This window comes from Idiotropiscis lumnitzeri, chromosome 2 (assembly GCF_059441095.1).
Source record: "Idiotropiscis lumnitzeri isolate Australia: NSW breed Sydney's pygmy pipehorse chromosome 2, RoL_Ilum_1.0, whole genome shotgun sequence".
Lineage (NCBI taxonomy): Eukaryota > Metazoa > Chordata > Actinopteri > Syngnathiformes > Syngnathidae > Idiotropiscis > Idiotropiscis lumnitzeri.
In genome coordinates, this window is record NC_142392.1 from 20,685,863 (window position 1) to 20,706,252 (window position 20,390).

The 20,390-nt window shown below is 42.2% G+C and overlaps 2 protein-coding genes across 2 annotated transcripts in view; one reads left to right on the forward strand and one right to left on the reverse strand.

Moving 5' to 3' along the window:
- The window catches only part of LOC148341929 (uncharacterized), a 99,756-nt gene that overhangs the window by 33,756 nt on the left and 45,610 nt on the right, over positions 1 to 20,390 (reverse strand). The window lies entirely within an intron of this gene.
- Positions 57 to 2,650, forward strand: LOC148341933 (uncharacterized). The gene is made up of 3 exons (XM_088284160.1): positions 57 to 203; positions 443 to 589; positions 1,399 to 2,650. The coding sequence occupies exons 1-3, from the start codon at positions 57 to 59 to the stop codon at positions 2,482 to 2,484; spliced, it is 1,380 nt and encodes a 459-aa protein (XP_088140286.1). The 3' UTR covers positions 2,485 to 2,650.

Genomic DNA, 20,390 nt, shown 5'->3' on the forward strand with positions numbered 1-20,390 from the left:
GATTAATCTCCCAAATTCTAAAGACTTCCCCTGATGCTTGCTTTGAAATTATGGACATGACCAGAGCAGTTCCGAATGGATTCTCACAAACAGAGATGGAGTACAGCTCCCCCGACACTTTTGAAGAAGCAGATACAGTTGAATGGGATCCAGAGGACAGCCTTGGGAGAATATATCAAGATGAGTCTGTAGTAATTGTTGGGGTAAGGTAGAAATACTAATGCAGGTTTTAAATCATTTGAAAGAGTGGCTTAATCTGCTAATTAAAGTCTGTACATTTCATACTGTCATACTTTTCTTTTTCTGAAATATATTGAGATTTTGGGGGCGTTATAAAAATATGTAAAATTCCATTTTAGAAAGACTCAGTATACAGTAAATAACAGCGTAATAAATTGTTTGACAAGGCCATTAACTTGAGGTTTAACGAATAATACGTTTGTCATTTAATACATTGTGTTCAATTAATTCTTCAGAGTTCTGGGATGTAGGTGGGACCGAACAGGCTTCACAACCTCCTCTCCCTCCTGCTGCTAATGACCTGCCTTCGCAAGTTGGACAGTCCACTCAACAAGAGGTGACTGCACAGGTAGGCTCCATTGCAAGTTACCCCAAACACACTCTCTAAACTACTGACTTATTTTACACAACTGTTAAGTAATTTAATATCGTATTTTGTCATTTAATGGTCCTACAGTTTACATTTACAGTTTCAGGGATTGAGGGGAACATTATCATGGAGAAGCAGCATTCAGTTTTTGTGCGACGTCACATATATAAAACATACTTCCAGAGAATTGCAAGAATGCTTAAGGTGTGAATTTCTTGAAAACAAAAATGTAATTTCGGAAATGTTTGTTGTTAAATAATCTGAAGCAACACTTTAATTTTAATCCTTAACATAAATTTTAAGTTGACTATTTATAGTAGTTCTGTTGGTTTTTGGGAGGTAGGGGCCAGGTCAGAGGTACAACCATTCGATTCCCACTCCATCCAATCATGTGTCCTCCACAGCCACTCACATTAATGTATGGCTTGGTGTGAATGTTTGGTGGTGGTCGGGAGGGGTCGTAGGCGCACACTCGCAGCTACGCTTCTGTCAACCTGCCCAGGGCAGTTGTGGCAAATACGTAGTTTAACACCACCATCGTGTGAATGCATGAGTGCATGAATAATGTATTCATTGTGAGCACTTTGAGTGTCTGGTAATTGTCCAGAAAAGCGCTATATAAATATGATGCATTATAATTATTGTTAGGTTTTTACTTGCATTATAGGACACATAGGATCAGGCATTATTTTGATACTCACACAATTATCGTCAAAGTTCATTTCACATTTCACCTTTGCTTTGTTGACTAAACATTATTTTTGTTGTTTGAATGTTTATTCTTTCAGGACAGTGGACCAAATCAAACGCAAGACGTGCTCTCAATTTCAAGCAGTCTCCTGTCCCCGACAACCTCACCTGACAACCATAGCGATCCAAGGACTACATGGCATGCATCGATTTGTAGGATAAAGATTGTTGATGATCTTTTGTCAGTGTTTATGGACAGTAGTATAATGGAATTCAATTTAAAGATTAAGTTTGTAAATGAAAAAGCTATTGATGATGCTGGCGTGTCAAGGGAAGGTTACACTGCATTCTGGGAAAAATTTCTTGAACAGTGTGAGGGGGAAACAGAGCGGGTTCCAAGGCTGAGGCCAGATTTTTGTGAGGCTGAATGGCAAGCGGTTGGCCGGATCTGGGTGAAAGGGTTATTAGACCATGGTGTCATGCCAGTGAGGCTATCAAAAGCTTTCATGTTAGCCTGCATCCATGGCATTGACTCAGTTGATGTAGACATCCTTACATCATCATTCCTTAACTACCTTCCTCCCATTGAGAGATCAGCAGTTGAGAAGGGCCTCCAGGGCACAATAGAGGAAAGTGATGAAGAGGACTTGCTTGATGTATTTACAAGAATGGGTTCCCATTTCCTCCCACCAAAGACTAGCTTACAGCCTGCCATTCAAACAATGGCTCATAAAGCCCTTCTACAAGAGCCCAAGTTTATACTTGATTGTTTCGCCACAATAATGATACTTGTGCATCACAAATTACCAGATAAGCGAAGTGTGTTGTCCCTGTATGACTCCAAGAAGGCCACAGGCAAAAAAGTGTTGCAACTGCTTAAAACAACAAAGATGGTGATGTCTCAAGGAGAGCAAGCAACCTTTAACTATCTCCAATGTTATGTAAAAAATGCTGATCAAACCAAAGCTGAAAAAATCCTGCGTTTCTGGACTGGTTCCTCTGTCATCTGTGTTGACAACATTCTGGTATGCTTCAATAGTGAAAGTGGACTGAACAGAAGGCCTGTTGCCCATACCTGTGGAGCCACACTTGAAGTACCATGCACATACAGCTCTTACCCTGAATTCCGCACAGAGTTTGACAACATTCTGTCCAGTAACTACTTAGAAATGGACATTCTTTAAATCTGACACCATGCAGAGAGTAGGCTTTTCTGTTTGTACATTAATACACTGCCATAGTTTCCACATTTTCTGCTCCACTTATTTTTATGATGGTTCCATGTTAGATGGAGCACTATCTTATTTTTGTGTGAGAAGCGGGGTTCATCGTGGATTGTTCACCAGACCAGGACCAGGAATGTGGGAGAAAGTTGGAGCACATGGAGAAAACCCACATGATCAAGAGAACATGCCAAATGCCACGCAGAAGGCTGAAGACTGGATTTGAGCATGCAACTTTTTAGGTGGATGTGATAACTTCTCATCCTGTGCTGCAGTTATATACATTTGATTTGATTAATTTAGCTTTGAAAAAGGCATGTTGTACGAGTGATCATCACGTTCCACAATTTTGAGGTCCTTTTGTGTGTGAAGTTGGCTTGTTCTTCCGATGATTGCATGGCTGTTCTACAGGTACTCCGGCTTCCCTCCAAATTCCCAAAAGTTCCCTAATTAAGGTCCGTTGAAGTTTCTAAATAATAATTAAAAATAATAATTGGGGGAAAAAAGATGTCCCAAGACTCACAACACTTTTTTTAAGACCCAGAGTTGCCCATCAAGGGTCGAATGGTTAATTGCTGTTGATATGTAGTGTTCATACATTCTAAATTGTTAAAAAAATATTTGCTCTGTTACGAGAGTTTTTCCAGTTGCCATTCCATTTGCATCCAAAGGCTGTTCGTGAACAGATATCCTAACGTTGCCTTTCTGTCAGGTAAATTGATGTTTGTAAGAATTTGTGATTGCTAATAAAATTTGTTCTATTTCAGTGTAACATATTGCATTTTTTAAACACATGACACCACCTGCTGACCAAAGCAAGGAGTGACAATTATGTCATCATCTTTAACAGGCAAGTTTCTAAAATCTCAATTAGAATAATACAATACTACTTTATTTAAATAGCGCATTCCACAACAGCTGTCTGCAGAAATATTATTTAACATGCAGTTAGGTTCAGAAATTGTGGCTGAAGTCAGTGACCAAGACAGAAAGTGTATGTCATATTTTAATTTGAATGTAAAAGAAAATATGGATACTGTTAAAAAGGTCAGGTTGTTTTGTAGTATGCCGTTGTAGCACCCTCTGGTGGCTCGCCTGTTCATACAATTGAATTTTAGATGGGCATGTTTTTAGCCACCTATTTTAGGACCCACGAAAGGTAACAGACAAGGGATGTACAGTCATTCTCTCCGAAGCCATCCAACCACAAGGTGTGCGTGCATTAGCATAAACCACACACACAAACACATCCATATCGAAACAAATTAAAGATTACATGGACCAAACTGGTTTGATTATTCCTCTTCTGGACAATATTGTGTTCTAACTGGACATACTGCAGCGGTTATCAACTCCTGAAAATCAACCCTACAAGCAAATATTTTACATGGTCCTTCGAGCCGGATTCGATAATTACTGCAGACAACGATGTCCTCTCAGGAAGAAGTACAAACCAGACCTAAACGTTTAACTCACCCTCCACACTACTTAAAAGACTATGATGTTACAACTGAACATCACGAGAATGACTCTGAACATACTCAACTAATGGAATCTGTAAATGAACAAGAATTTTCTGAAGACAGTCCAGCGGAAGAGACCATAATCTCCTGTTTGACATACGATCAGTCAATACAACCACCAAATAATCAAGAAGCAGTACAAATGAGTGGTGAAAACAGTCTTAGAAAAAAGGAGTCATCACGCCAATGTCGTCGTGAGTCTTCAAGTCCACGTCAGCATCGCCGTGAGTCTTCAAAGTCCACGTCAGCATCGTCGTGAGTCTCCAAGTCCACGTCAGTATCGTCGTGAGTCTTCAAGTCCACGACAACATCGTCGTGAGTCTCCAAGTCCACGTCGTCGTAAGTCTTCAAGTCCACGTCATCGTCCTCATCCACACCGTCGTGAACCTCCAAGTCCACGTCATCTTCATCAGCAACACCGTCGTGAGTCTTCAAGTCCACGCCAACGCCGTCGTGAGTCTTCAAGTCCACGTCAGCATCGTCGTGAGTCTCCAAGTACACGCCGTCGTAAGTCCTCAAGTCCACATCAGCATCGTTGTGAGTCCACAAGTCCATGTCAGCATCGTCGTGAGTCTTCAAGTCCACATCAGCATCGTCGTGAGTCCTCAAGTCCACGTCAGCATCGTCGTGAGTCCACAAGTCCACGTCAGCATCGTCGTGAGTCTCCAAGTCCACGTCAGCATTGTCGTGAGTCTCCAAGTCCACGTCGTCGTAAGTCTTCAAGTCCACGTCATCGTCCTCATCCACACCGTCGTGAACCTCCAAGTCCACGTCATCTTCATCAGCAACACCGTCGTGAGTCTTCAAGTCCACGCCAACGCCGTCGTGAGTCTTCAAGTCCACGTCAGCATCGTCGTGAGTCTCCAAGTACACGCCGTCGTAAGTCCTCAAGTCCACATCAGCATCGTTGTGAGTCCACAAGTCCACGTCAGCATCGTCGTGAGTCTTCAAGTCCACATCAGCATCGTCGTGAGTCCTCAAGTCCACGTCAGCATCGTCGTGAGTCCACAAGTCCACGTCAGCATCGTCGTGAGTCTCCAAGTCCACGTCAGCATTGTCGTGAGTCTTCAAGTCCACGTCAGCATCGTTGTGAGTCCACAAGTCCACGTCAGCATCGTCGTGAGTCCCCAAGCCCACGTCATCGTCATCAGCAACACCGTCGTGAGTCTTCAAGTCCACACCAACGCCGTCGTGAGTCTTCAAGTCCACGTCATCGTCCTCATCCACACCGTCGTGAACCTCCAAGTCCACGTCATCGTCATCACCAACACCGTCGTGAGCCTTCAAGTCCACGCCAACGCCGTCGTGAGTCTTCAAGCCCACATCATCATCGTCATCGTGAGTCTTCAAGTGCACAACAGCACCGTCGTGACTCTCCAAGTCCACGCCAACGTTGGTGTAAGTCTCCAAGCCCACGTCTCCGTGCTCATCAACATCGTCGCGAGTCTCCACGTCCACGTCAGCATCGTCGTGAGTCTCCGTGTCGACGCCGTCGTGAGTCTCCAAGTCCACGCCGTCGTGAGTCTCCGCGTCCACGCCTTCGTGAGTCTCCAAGTCCATGTCGTCGTGAGTCTCCAAGTCCACGCCGTCGTGAGTCTCCAAGTCCACGTCGTCGTCCTCATCAACCTCGTTGTGAGTCTTCAAGTCCACGTCAGCACCGTCGTCCACATCATCGTCGTCGCGAGCCTCCAAGTCCGCGCAGCCACCGTAGTGAAGCTTCAAGTTCGCGTCAACATCTTCGTGAGTCTGCAAGTCCTCACTATCACCGTCGTGAACTTTCAATTTCACACCATTGCCAGCGTGACCATGAGTCTCAGAATCTACGTGAATGCCGTCATAAACTCACCCAGCAGCGTAATAGACAGTATTATTCTCACCACCAGCATCACTATGAGTCAGGCGATCAAAGACGAATCATGTCCACCTACATTGATTCAAGCTACAACCCACAAAGTGATGGTCCAGAGAACAGATATGACCCCCCTAGATACAATACATGCCAACGTACATTTTCACCACCTCGTGGTGAACCAACATATCGAGGGCCAACTCCTACTATTCCCCATTTTGTAAATGAAGACCCACGAGAGTTCACACGTCTTAGGGTCGCACTCGATAATCTCCTGCCACGGGATGCGACAGAACAATTTAAATACCAGATTTTACTAGATCATCTCAGGCTAGAGGAGGCACTACTTATAGCCGATTCGTACTGTAGCAGTCGTTATCCATACAGTGACACTATGGATGCTCTTAATGAACAATACGGTCAGCCCCATCAGTTAGCACTGAAGCGTATCGCCCAGCTTATGGACGAACCGAACATCAAGAGCGGTGACATAAAATCATTCCGAAAGTTTGCTCTAAAGGTTCAGGCCCTAGTGGGAATGCTGGACCAGTTGGGCGACATAGGCCAAACGGAGCTAAAATGTGGATCACATGTCACCCGAGTATTAACTAAGTTGCCGCATCATCTCAGAGCAGACTTCAAGAGACATATTAACCCTCTTAGAACCCCCATCCCTACCTTAGTACACTTATCAGATTGGCTCGAATACGAAGTCAGGGTACAAGACGATAGTATGCAGTCCCCCCAAACCGCCAGCAGAGACCGCCCTTTCACCAAGAAAGAGCAAGCACTAGGGGTTAGGCCTAGAGGTACATTTGCCCTCCTTGGTAGTGATCATAATCAAATAGAAAGCACAACAGTTGCATGCGAACCCGAAGAAACTACAATAGAACCAAAGAAATTCTGCCCATTCTGTAACACCACTCAACACTATCTAAACCAGTGTACAAACTTTAAGATTCTCACAAAAGAGCAAATTAATAACTGGATTAAGACATACAAGAGGTGCTGGAGATGTGGGCGTAACCATTTCTCATCACAATGCACTTTAAAGGCAAGATGTAATAAATGCAAAGGGAAACACTTGGAAGTGCTTCATGAGGTAAATGCCGGTGAATTTCCCACTCCCACATCCATCCATCCGATCATGGCCGACAGCCCCCGTGCAATAAATTCTACCGCCGAAACACTCTATGTGGACAGACCAATTGGACACAATAAAGTGCTGCTCAAAATTATTCCTGTCACCCTGAGACATGGAGATGCATCACTCGACACCCATGCTGTGCTCGATGATGGATCGGAGCGTTCTTTTCTACTTCACGAGGCAGCTCAAGCATTAGGTATCCTGGGGAGCCCGGAGGACTTACACCTGCGCACTGTCCGGCAAGATGTCTGTATCATTCATGGTGCCTCTATGTCATTCACAGTGTCCTCAGCGACCAATCCCAATTATAAATACCAAATACAAGATACCTTTACAGCTAAAGAGCTATAGCTCTAGGAAGTCATTCCTACCCAGTAGCCGCCCTCAAGACGAAATATCATCACCTGAGAGAGTTGCCAATCCCAGAAATAAATAATGCACAACCACTGCTCCTAATAGGGTCGGACCATCCACACCTCATCCTACCAACAGAGCGTGTCCGGCGCGGACCACTTGACGGTCCAGCTGCAATCAAGACAGCGATGGGCTGGACCCTGCAAGGCCTTCCAGGTACCTGAAGCATTCCCCCCACTCCGCGCAATGCCATTTCACCTCCACTCAGCCACCCCAAGCCAATCTTCTTACTCATGTCGAACGTTTATGGCAGTTGGACATCTTGCCTTATCGAAGTGAGAGGGTGGTTACCAGGTCCAGGGATGACACTGAAGCACTCGAGACGTTATCCCAAAAACCTGTCAAGGGTGACGTAAATGGTGCCTCCAGATATGCCACACTCTTGTCGTGGAGAAAGAATCTGCCACAGCTGGTCGCACCCAAAGAAGCTGTTCTACCTCATTCACGCAGTATGGAGAAAAGGTTAACAAAGGATAATAGTAAGTTGATAGCTTATAAAAACGAGATCAACAAGCTACCCACCTTGGGATACACCAAGAAAATCACACCTGACGAAGTCGATTCCAGCAAAGGTTGGTACATTCCCCATCACACGGTAATGCACAATGCCAAAAACCGAATAGTGTTTAACTGTTCACTCAAGTATAAAGGACTATCACCGAATGAACATCTGCTGCCCGGCCCCAGACTCACCTCAAGTCTTTTGGGGATCTTGTTGCGGTTCAGAAAGAATATGGTGTCCATTAGCAGCGACATAAAGGGAATGTCCCACCAGATACGTCTCCTTCCCGAAGATTCAAGTCAAGTCAAGTCAATTTTCTTTGTATAGCCCTTAATCACAGACAGTCTCAGCTTTACATAGCCACAATCGACATCCCCGATCTTAACCCCCAGGAGGGCAAGGAAAAACTCACAAAACCTCATTAGGGGAAAAGTGAGAAACCTTGAGAAGGGACCACAGATGGGGGAATCCCCCTTCCAGGATGACCAGGCTGCAATGGATGCCAACTGGGCAACATTTGACACATACAATGATGCTATGCAATAATAGATGAGATAATATAAGAGTCAATTGAATGAAGTGCTGCAGGAAGATGACTTCAGTGGAGTGGGTCCTCATCCAGGGCCGTAATCTCCATGGCAGCATATCCGAGGATGAGCCTTCGATCTTGTACCGGTCAGTTGGTGTAAATTCAGTACAGCCACTTCCAAGTGAATCGCCATCACCTAATTCGGGGAATTGGGAACAGAAAAGAAAGAACAGAAATAGCAAACAGGCCAACAAGTAGTTCAATGAAGTGCTGAAATATAAGGAAATCAGAAAAGGCGCTGCATGAAGACGACTTCGGCAGAGCAGGTCCCTTCCCGGTTCGTCAGTGCCGTAATCTTCAAAGCATGTCCCCATCACCTAATTCCCAAGCAGGGGAAGGAGGGGGCAGAAAAGAGAAGAAGCGGCAGTAAACAGGCCAACAAATAATTAAATTAGATGCTAAAGTATATAAATAAATTGATCAAATGTCGCGCTGCAGGAAGACGACATCACTGGAACAGGTGCATGCCCAGTTGGTCAATGCCTTAAACTTCCTAGTGGGTCACCGTCACCTAATCCCCCAGCCGGGGGAAAAGGGGGCAGAAAAGAAAACAAAAGAAAAAAAAGCGGCAGTAAACAGGCCAACAAATATTTCAGCTAAATGCACAAGAGTATAAATGCGTCTTTAATAGTGTTTTGAACATTTCTACTGAGGTGGCGCCTCTAATATCTGAGGGAAGTGCTTTCCAAAGCATTGGTGCCCGAATAGAGAACGCTCTAGAACCTGCGGACTTCTTTTTGGCTCGCGGCATCACTAAAAGACCAGCATTTTGTGAGCGAAGGTTTCGGGACGGAACATATGGTACCACGAGGTCAACGAGATAAGAAGGTGCTAAGCCGTGCAATATTTTAAAAGTAAGTAGCAGAACTTTAAAATCACATCTCAAGTGGACCGGAAGCCAATGCAAATTGGCTAATATCGGGGTAATATGATCAAACTTTCTCGTCTTAGTTAAGAGTCTAGCTGCTGCATTTTGAACTAACTGCAGACTTTTAATACTCGACATGGGGAGACCCGAGAGCAAAGCGTTACAATAGTCGAGGCGAGACGTAACAAACGCATGGATTAAGATTTCCGCGTCACACGTTGATAGAATTGGGCAAATTTTAGCAATGTTACGCAGATGAAAAAACGCAGTTCGAGTAATATTTTTAATGTGCATTTGAAAAGACATAGTTGCGTCAAATATAACACCGAGATTTTTTGTTGAATCCTTTTGGATAATATTACATTTATCGATATTCAGAGTGGTGTCTTTGAAAAGGTACCGATGACGCGCTGGTCCAATGATGAGCATCTCGGTTTTATCTGAGTTAAGACGCAAAAAAGAAGATCAGTCGTACCTGAGATTTCTCTGGCGGAACACAGTGACTGAACCCCCTGAAGTGTACCAGTGGTTAGTTCTGTTGTTCGGAACCGTCTCAAGCCCTTGCTGTGCTACGTTTGCTTTGCAAATGCATGTGACAAATAACAGTCAACCTAATGAAGATGTGCGTGCGGCAATTGAGCGTTGTCTCTACATAGACAATTGGCTGAAAAGTTTACCATCAGTCGAGAAAGCTAAGTCACTAGCCAACAAACTACGAGATTTGCCGGCAGAAGGTGGATTTGAACTCAGGCAGTGGGCAACCAGTCACCCAGAAACGCTTGAACACCTTCCCGTTGAGTGCGCATCGGAAAGTACAAAACTTTGGGTCACTCAAACCCATCATGACCCATCTGACATCGCAGATCCCGATCCCATTACACCAAATACACTCTTGACGGGGCGGCAAGATTCATCTCTGCCACAGGTGGTGTACCCCGAATCCGATCTTCTGAGCAGGAAGCGTTGGAGACATGGCCAAATTCTCGGTGACCAGTTTTGGAAATGCTTCACACAAAATCACCTGCCCGCCTTACAAACTCGTAACAAATGGACAGAGGACAAGGATGACCTCAGGGTCGGAGCTGTGATGATGTTGGCGGACCCACAGTCTCCGAGAGCCCTTTGGCTTGTCGGAATAGTTAAGACTACTATACAGGAAAGAGACAATAGGATCCGACCGGCAGAGGTTCGCGTGAATGACAACATTTTCGTAAGACTGATGTCTCGCCTCATAAAGTTGCCCGCCTTTCCACCAGAAGAAGACAATTAACTGGCTTCAAGGGATACAAATCTGCTTCTCAGATTTGGGGGCGGCTGTTAAAAAGGTCAGGTTGTTTTGTAGTATGCCGTTGTAGCACCCTCTGGTGGCTCGCCTGTTCATACAATTGAATTTTAGATGGGCATGTTTTTTAGCCACCTATTTTAGGACCCACGAAAGGTAACAGACAAGGGATGTACAGTCATTTCTCTCCGAAGCCATCCAACCACAAGGTGTGCGTGCATTAGCATAAACCACACACATACACACATCCATATCGAAACAAATTAAAGTTTACATGGACCAAACTGGTTTGATTATTCCTCATCTGGACAATATTGTGTTCTAACTGGACATACTGCAGCGGTTATCAACTCCTGAAAATCAGTCCTACAAGCAAATATTTTACAGTTATATTATTCTTTTCCACTATATTCATGATCGTTTTCTTGTCCAATTGTTCGATTTACTATAATGACTTTTACATTTGTCTAATTGTTGTATTTTCTGCAGTTTGCAATAAAGAAAAAAAAAAATAAATAAATAAATAAATAACGAATGCAGGGAGAGAGCCAAGATGGCTGCGACGTAAGAGAACGTATGTTGTTCAGATAGTCAAGGGGTTTTGTGATTAACACCAAGTTATGTAAGTACAAGTTGATTTTTTTAAGCTTTCACGCATCCAACCTTGTATTTTGAAGTGAGACACGTTTTTTTTGGATGGGAAAGGGAGTTAAAGGGAAGAAAAGGAAGAAAAGCAATAACTTGTCGACCGCGGAGTCCTCAGTCATGCCCAGCGACGACACAACTGCCGCGGTAACAATGGAAGAAGTTGATGGAAATATGGAACTTTCAAGCTTTAAAATGCCCCAGAACGGTACTCCAAAAAAAACCGGCACCGAAAAGAGCAAAGCGAAGATGAAGGTGGTATACTAGCGGCAATTAAGGCTCTATCTGCTAAACACGATGAGACTTTTCAGAAAATTTCAACCATTGAGAAAACAACGGAGGCCACTTCACAAGAGCTTGCAAAACTAACTGCGACAGTCCAACAACTAACGTTAGATGTTAGACAACAAAAAGAAAAAGGAGTACAAATGGAGAAGGAAATTAAGAAACTCCAGGCTGAAAATAAACTCCTGAAAGCAAGTATTGCAGAGAGCCATCGCTGGTCATTGAAGATTCACGGAATAAAGGAAGAAGACAACGAGAATATCAGGTCCAAAGTTATCACCATCCTGGAGGGAACTGCACCATCCACCCGAGGTTGCTTGAAGGAGGGGATTGACATCGTTCACCGCATTGGACAGAGACGTCCAGACGGCTCGACTCGCTCAACTATAGTCCTGTTTGCTTTGCGACGACATCGGGATGCTGTTTGGAAGGAGGCGAGAGGTTCCAAGTTTCTTCTTGACAACAAGCTGAGGATCACCGAAGCTTTGTCCCCAGAGGATAAAGCTTTGGCCTTTGGTTCAGAAAGCAAGAGAAAGAGGGGAAAAAGCTGTTTTCCGTGGTCCTTTCGTCTTCATAAATGGGAAGAAGATGGACTTTCCACAGGTAACTTAAAATAAATTGGTCTTTTTGACTAAAGTGGGCTAATCCGGAACAAAACTGTAGAATGTTTGAGACTGTGCAGACTTTCATGGGACCCCTTTTGGAGACAATTATTATTTAATGTGAACTTGATTTTAAATAATTTGTTATTTTAATTATTTGGTTGTTTTATAGTTTATAATTTATTTAATTTCTACACTAGTATATTTCGAATACAAGGTTGTTTTGAATTTTTTAGAAAAGATTCGTTTTGATTACAAAAGGTTCCTTATATTTATGTGTGTGGGTGTGTGTGCGTATGTGTGTGTGTGTTTGTTTGTTTTTTATTTTATTATTTTATTATTTTTTTATATATCTTCTGTCTTACTTATTTATATATATTAATATACACATTTTATTTAATTATTATTCATTTATTTATTTATTATTTATTTATTTTCTTTTTTATATATTTATTTATTATTACTAAACTCTTCTTTTTTCTTTTTTTCTTCAAACCATTCCTATACTTTGTTGCACTAATCACTCGTCCTACAACTGTCTGACATCTTCAATCACTAAATAGTCTACACATACTTTAGATCCTTTATTCTTCAAATTTGTTTAACTCACGATTGTGCTGTGAGAGCAACATGTTCTTTTACTAAATGCTTAGATAATTTAAATGGTTGTTAATCGCCACCTCTTAAGATCTTTATTTTCTAAAAGCGCATTTCTTGTCTGGTATTTCAAAATTTCAAGTGTTCTACTCTGTTTTCATGGATCATTTGTTTAAGTCTCTTAATGTTGTGTCCTTAAATGTTAAAGGTTTGAGGGATATTACTAAGCGGAAGGCAATTTTTTTGTTTTGTAAAAAATCAGAAGCTGACTTAATTTTACTTCAGGAAACACATTCTAGTGAGTCAGACGTTAATTTTTGGAAAACACAATGGGGGAATCTATCTTATTTTAGCCATGGCACTAATCATTCTGCAGGGGTCTTGATTTTCTTGCATAAATTCAAGGGAGAAGTTCTTGAGACAATATCTGCTAGTGATGGTAGATGGATTCTGTTGATAGTTAAACAAGACAATGCTAAATTTATCATTTGCAACATATACGGATTTAACTCTCACAGTCTTAATAAAATATTATTTGAATTAATAAATTTAAAATTAAAGGACCTCAACAAAAAATACCAAGGAGCTGTCACCATTATTTGTGGAGATTTTAACGAGTGCCCAGACGACACAAAGGATCGATATCCTCCTAGATTATCCCAGAGATCAACAAATAACCTTCTGTCATTACTTTGCTCTAATCTCTCCCTGACTGATGCTTGGCGATTTTTTAACCCCAATGTGGTGGAATTCACTTGGTGTAATAGAAATGCAACACTGAAATCTAGAATAGATTTATTTTTAATATCATCATCTATTCTTCAATTTGTAAAAGAAGTTTATCATCAATATGCCCCATTAACAGATCACATGCAAATAATTTTAAAATTGGGTAAAACCCAAGAAAACCCTGGTTTAAGAGGATACTGGAAATTTAACAACTCTTTACTTAGTGACGATTCATTCAATAACTCCATCAAATCCTTAATAAATGACATTCTAAATGATCGGGCGGACAACAACTTTAGTAGGAAATGGGAGTTTTTCAAATTTAAGGTCCGCTGTGTTTCTATAAAAAGAAGTAAAGAATTAAAGAGAGAGAAAAACCTCCATGAATCTGATCTGCTGGATAAGCTTGACTATTTATTAAAAACTAACAATCTAACCGAAGAAGAACAACTTGAATTGAAAGAGATTCAACTACAATTGGACCAAGTATATTTAGATATGGCAGAAGGAGCATTTTGGGCCCGGTGATTAGAGGATGGGGAAAGAAATACTAGTTATTTCTTTGCTCTTGAGAAAAGAAACATTAAAAGAAACTCAGTTACTGCTCTTAATATTGATGGAACTCCCTCCTAAGATCAAAAGTTGATATCTGATTTTATCAGTAAATTTTACAAAAATTTATATGAAACGAAATTTAACGAAAACGACTGTGAGAGGTTTATGAAGAAACTCCACAGTATTCCTCTGATCAAAGAGGATTTTAGATTATCTTGTGACTCAAATTTGTCCATGGCAGAAATTCAAGATGCTCTCGTATCCATGAAAAAGGGGAGATCCCCCGGAATTGACGGACTCTCTGTTGAATTCTACGTCCATTTCTGGGATCATATCAATGTTCCTTTAAATTTAATGTACAGCGAGTGCGTCAGTCGGGGAGAGATGACAACTACAATGAAGCAAGGAGTTATATCGCTTATTCCCAAACCTAATAAAGATCCTTTATTAATAGAAAATTGGCGCCCCATTACACTATTAACAATAGATTATAAGATCTTGGCTTTAGTTTATGCAAACAGGCTGAAGAAAGACCTGAACTCCATCATTGCAGAAACACAAACAGGATTTATGAAAAATCGCCACATCAGCTGTAATATAAAACTAGTCTTGGATTTGCTAGATTACGCAGATGATGTCAAATCTAAGGCTCTTATTTTGTTCCTGGACTTTTATAAAGCCTTTGACACGGTTGAACACGCATTTCTTTTCCAATCTCTTCGGGCTTTTGGTTTTGGGAATAACTTTGTTAACGTTGTCCGTATGTTTTACAAAGATATCGATAGCTCTGTGATGGTAAATCAGAAAACATTTAATAGATTCTCTGTCAACAGAGGGGTCAGACAGGGCTGCCCAATTTCCCCCTTCTTGTTTATTATTGTTACAGAGCTATTATCTATTTATATTCGTAATGACAGAATACTGGAAGGGATCACCATTTTTGGCAGGGAACTTAGAATCTCTCAACTTGCAGATGACACCGCCTTATTCCTAAAAGATAAAAACCAGATAGCTCATTCTATAGCATTGATTGATGACTTTTCCAAGGCTTTGGGATTAAAACTAAATAAAACCAAATGTGAAATTCTACCCTTACATGACTACAAAGATTCTGTATTGGATGATATCCCTTTGAAATCGTCAGTTAAGTATTTAGGAATTTTCATATCTAAAAATCTTATGGTTAGACAGCATTTAAACTTTTCAGACAGACTTAAAAAATCTCGACAGATATTTGGTTTATGGCTCCAAAGGGATTTATCTATAATAGGAAGGGTACTCCTCTCAAAAGCAGAAGGTTTATCTCGTCTTGTTTATCCATCTTTGTCTCTTTTTGTGAAAGAGTCAACGGTCACTGAAATAAATAAGATATTTTTAGATTTCATTTGGAAAAATAAATCCCACAAACTCAAGAATAGAGTACTAGCTAATTGCAAAGCGGAGGGGGGTCTTGAAGTCCTGAATTTCTGTGATGTTCTTAACACATTTAGGATCACCTGTAAATGCCCGATAAGGTGCATTGCTGTTGTTTTGTTTATGTGTGTGGATGGGAGGTCGTGGACCTGCAGTGCCACCTAGTGGCGTTTCCGTGTTTGTTTAAGGGGGTTCATTTCTTCTTCGTTTTGTCTATTTAACTTCCGGGTCACGACGTCACAAATCGTGTCCTGATACGTTACCGGTGGCGCGCTCAGTGTATCAACGTCTGCCCAGGCAAAGACAACAGTTTATTAGCGCCCTTGGAAAGCGTAACGAGGTATGACAATGCAATAAAATACTAAATGTACTAAAATGTGAATTACTTTATATACTACTGTTACAGTTTGTGTTTGTTTTTCTGCTTAATAGTTTTCACGGTGCAGTATATGTGACCATTGCTCAGCAATAAAAGTTTCTCGACACCAGTTGAAACTCTCCGCCATTATTTCAAGACCAAGGGGCCGCTACAGTGAAAACTCGACGCAACACAAAGCCTTGCCATCCCTGGTGAAGAGTTAATCACCATCAACCAAAGACACCCACCAACCCGGTACCAACCAGTCTACACTGCCATGAATCAGCTCTCATAACCTGGCAAGAATTCAAATGGACATGCAAATTTAGCAGATTTGAACTTTCCTGATAATAACTTGCTGTTGTAAGGTAAATGTTGTGAACTAATTCACAACTGCTCATGTTTCTAAAATTGGTGATGAGTTCAAGGTACATGTGCTTTTGCATAATTAATGTTACACCTCTTCATCTCTTTCCGTTAATCTGCACACCCTTTATTTCTGACATCCTGCTTGTATGCTAAGAATCCTTTGGGTTGTGCATTATTTGTTAATGCTTGATGTAAATGTTACTCTGTAGTAAGGTGTAACTACAGCTTAAATGTGTTAATTCAGGCATAGCACAATCAAAGGCTACTTGACTTAGAGCAGACGAACAAACAAACAGTATGTCGCTTCCAGCAGAGGGTGCAGTCAGTCCTACCGACACACAGCTCAGATCCAGCTCTCGCGAAAGAAAGTTAACAGAGAAAGGCCAAGAGATGAATGAACAAGGTACTAAAAAACGTGAGAAGGCTTTTAACAAGGCCTTTGATCATTGGAAGCTGGCCGCAAAGGAGACAAGGACAAAACTAAAAACCCTCTGTTCATCGGAAGACCTTCTCATCTTAAAGCAACACATTCAAGCAAAGCATAATGATGTAAGCCAGCAGTATGAACCCATCCTACGTAATTGTAACACTACGCCCGAGATTGTCAAAAAAATGGATGCCTGCGTGATGCTAACAGGGGAAATATGTGATCTTCTTACGAAACGTCTCGAGACTGTTAACCAAGAATTTAATGACCAGCTTGAGAAGGAAAGGGTGAGAGAAATATTAAGCAAAGATGAGTATGGATCTATTTTTGGCCACACCCAAACCGAAACAATCGTCTCAGAGTCATCAGGCTGCTCGAATAACTCCAGCTCAACAGCTACTCACAGCAGTAGAGCAGACGCACAAGCAGAGCTTCTTGCAAAGGTAGAGCAAGCGAAGGCGATGAAAGAAATTCAAGCACAACAAGCACATCTCCACAAGCTAGAGTGTGAATGGAAACTTAAAGAGGCAAAGATGTTTTCAGAAATGAAACAAAAGGAGGTGGAAATGCAACAACAGTTGGAACAAGAGAGAGCAAAATTGCAGCAGTTGCAAACAGAAAAGGATGTAGCTATAGCAGCAGCTCGTATGAAAGCATATGACAGTTTCGGAGGTTTTGAGAAACACGAAGAGTTTCATGACCAAACTTACCCCGCTTACTATGGAACAGAAACTAAACCTCAATTGAATCCAGATGCTGTGTCATTCCATCCTCATCAAGCAGCTCCCCCTGAAATCTCAATGACTCGGGAATCTGGCAGCCTAGCCCAAGCAATCGCAAGTTCAATAAGCATGAGTCGCTTGCCAACACCTGAACCAACTGTGTTCAGTGGTGACCCTTTAAGGTTTACAGAGTGGAAGATGTCATTCATTGCTCTTATTGATAGGAAACCCCTCCCACCGAGTGAAAAAATGTTTTATTTAAAAAATTATCTCACAGGAGAGGCGCTCACAGCTGTAGAAAGTTTCTTTTATCGAGATTCAGAGAATGCATACAAAGGAGCCTGGAAAGTCTTACAGGACAGATATGGGAACCCATTCATCATACAAAGGGCTTTCCGAGATAAGCTTGCGAGATGGCCAAAGATCGGTGCTAACAATTCACAAGCACTACGGGAGTTTGCAGACTTCCTCCAAGGCTGCACAGAGGCAATCCCACATGTTAAAGGACTAGCTATTCTTAATGATTGCGAAGAAAACCACAAGTTGCTCCAAAAATTACCAGAATGGATTGTGCGCAGGTGGAGTCGAATAGTTGTCGCAGAACTTGACACCTCTGGAGACTATCCAGATCTCGCATGCTTCACTGAGTTCCTGAACACAGAAGCACGGATTGCTTGTAACCCCATTGCTTCTCCGTTGTTGATAAATTTCAAATCTACAGAAGAAAAATCGCAGAAGAAAGCCAGCTCTCTAAACACAAATATACAAGTAAGTACATATGCTCAAGAGAATCAAGAAGCAAACAGCACTAAAGCAAAGCCGCCCTGCACAGTCTGTGATAGTGAAGAGCATGGGATCGCAAAATGTCCCGTCTTTGCAGCAAAAAGTGGCGAAGAAAAAAGGGCAGTCATTTATGAAAATCACCTCTGCTTTGGATGCTTAAGAAAAGGTCACATTACCAAAGATTGTAAGAAACGGCATACTTGTAAGATATGCAGTCGTCGTCACCCTACCTGTTTGCACGAAGACAGAAACCAAAGACCTGTGGAAGCAATAAGCAATAACTCCACTTCCGCAAATGAACCTCTGAACCAGGAATTGCACAATGTTGTGTCTCATACATCAACACGACATGCTTCTGCCACCTCGAGTATTGTCCCCGTCTTTGTATCTTCAGTACTAGAACCACACAGAGAAGTTCTCACATATGCAATACTGGACACACAGAGTGACTCAACGTTTGTTTTAAGGGATGTACTGGACAAACTGAAGGTGGATGCACGACCAATAAAATTGAAACTTAGTACTATGACAGCTATTGACACAATCATACCAAGCAAAAACGTCCAAGGTCTTCAAGTTAGAGGACTGCACTCCAAGAATCACATCTCACTGCAAAAGGCTTACAGCCGAGACTTCATCCCAGTGGATAAGTCTTATGTACCAACACAAGAAACAGCATTATTGTGGCCTCATCTCAGACACTTGGCAGATAAGCTACCACCACTTCAAGACTGTGATGTGGGACTCCTGATTGGACATGACTGTCCATCTGCACTAGCTCCTCTTGAAGTTGTTATTGGTGACAAAATGCAACCGTATGCACAGAGATCAGAACTAGGATGGAGTATTGTTGGCTCATCAAACCCCCACCTAGACAGACAAGGAAGTCAAAGTTTTGTGCATCGGCTGACAGTAAAGGAAATCCCAAGTCCATCAACTACAGATGTTCTGAAGGCTCTCGAATCAGACTTCATCGACAGAAATTCTGAAGATAAATATGTTTCGCAGGATGATGTCTATTTCATACAGTTCCTCAGTGATCGCATCACACAAAAGAAAGACGGACATTATGAGTTTCCCCTTCCTTTCAAAGGTAACGGTCCACCGAACCTACCAAACAATAAGAGACTAGCTACAATTCGACTACAGTGTCTTAAGAAGAAGTTAAAGGCCAATAAACAATATTGTGATCAATACGTCAAATCAATGGAAGAAACTATTAACAAAGGTGAAGCGGAGCCTGCCCCGGCAGCATCTGAGGGAGAGAGTGAGTGGTACCTTCCGCACCATGGCGTCTTTCATCCCCGAAAACCGGACAAATTAAGAGTCGTATTTGATTGTTCAGCCAAATTCCATGGTATTTCTTTAAACGACACGCTGTTAACCGGCCCTGACTTAATTAATCCCTTGGTAGGTGTCCTTTGTCGTTTCAGGAAGGAAGCAGTAGCAATCATATGCGATATCGAAAGAATGTTCTATCAGTTCTCTGTTACTCCTGAATCACGAAATTATTTGAAATTTCTCTGGTGGAAAGGTGGAGATTTGGAGAAGGAACCACAGGAGTACAGGATGACAGTTCATCTCTTCGGAGCCTCCTCCTCTCCAGGATGCGCCAACTTTGGTTTGAAACATCTGGCACGACAACACAAATCCCTCTTTCCACTAGCTTCGACATTTGTGGAGAAAGGTTTTTACGTTGATGACGGTTTAGTCAGCGTTCCATCAGTCGCAGAAGCCAAGAAACTGATCATTGAGTCACAAGAATTGTGCAGTAGAGGAGGCCTGCGCCTTTGTAAATTCAACTCGAATAAGGAAGCAGCCCTCACGTTCTTAAATTCTTCGGAAAGAGCAGCAACCATCGAACCCCTTGGATTAGATCCATCCCCTTCAGAGCGTGCACTCGGAATTCAATGGTGCATTAAAACGGACGCTTTCTGCTTCAATATTAGTTTGCAAGATCAGCCTTCAACCCGACGCGGTTGCCTGTCCATCATTGCCTCTCTCTATGATCCGCTTGGATTCATCGCACCATTCAGTCTGAAGGGAAAGCTTATCCTTCAAGAACTTTGTCACAGAGGCATCGGATGGGACGATCCTCTCCCAGAAGATGTTACCCCACGGTGGGAGGGGTGGTTAAATGGTTTTCACAAGTTGAAAGAAATTTCAATTCCACGGTGTTACCATCCATGTGACCTGCATAACATTGTG

Excerpts from the sequence above, each read along its gene's own strand:
- LOC148341933 (XM_088284160.1), top strand. The coding sequence starts at position 57 with ATGACCAGAGCAGTTCCGAATGGATTCTCACAAACAGAGATGGAGTAC. Across the intron at positions 204-442 it reads AGTCTGTAGTAATTGTTGGG|TCATTTAATACATTGTGTTC; the intron begins GTAAGGTAGAAA and ends ATAATACGTTTG. Across the intron at positions 590-1,398 it reads AACAAGAGGTGACTGCACAG|GACAGTGGACCAAATCAAAC; the intron begins GTAGGCTCCATT and ends TTATTCTTTCAG.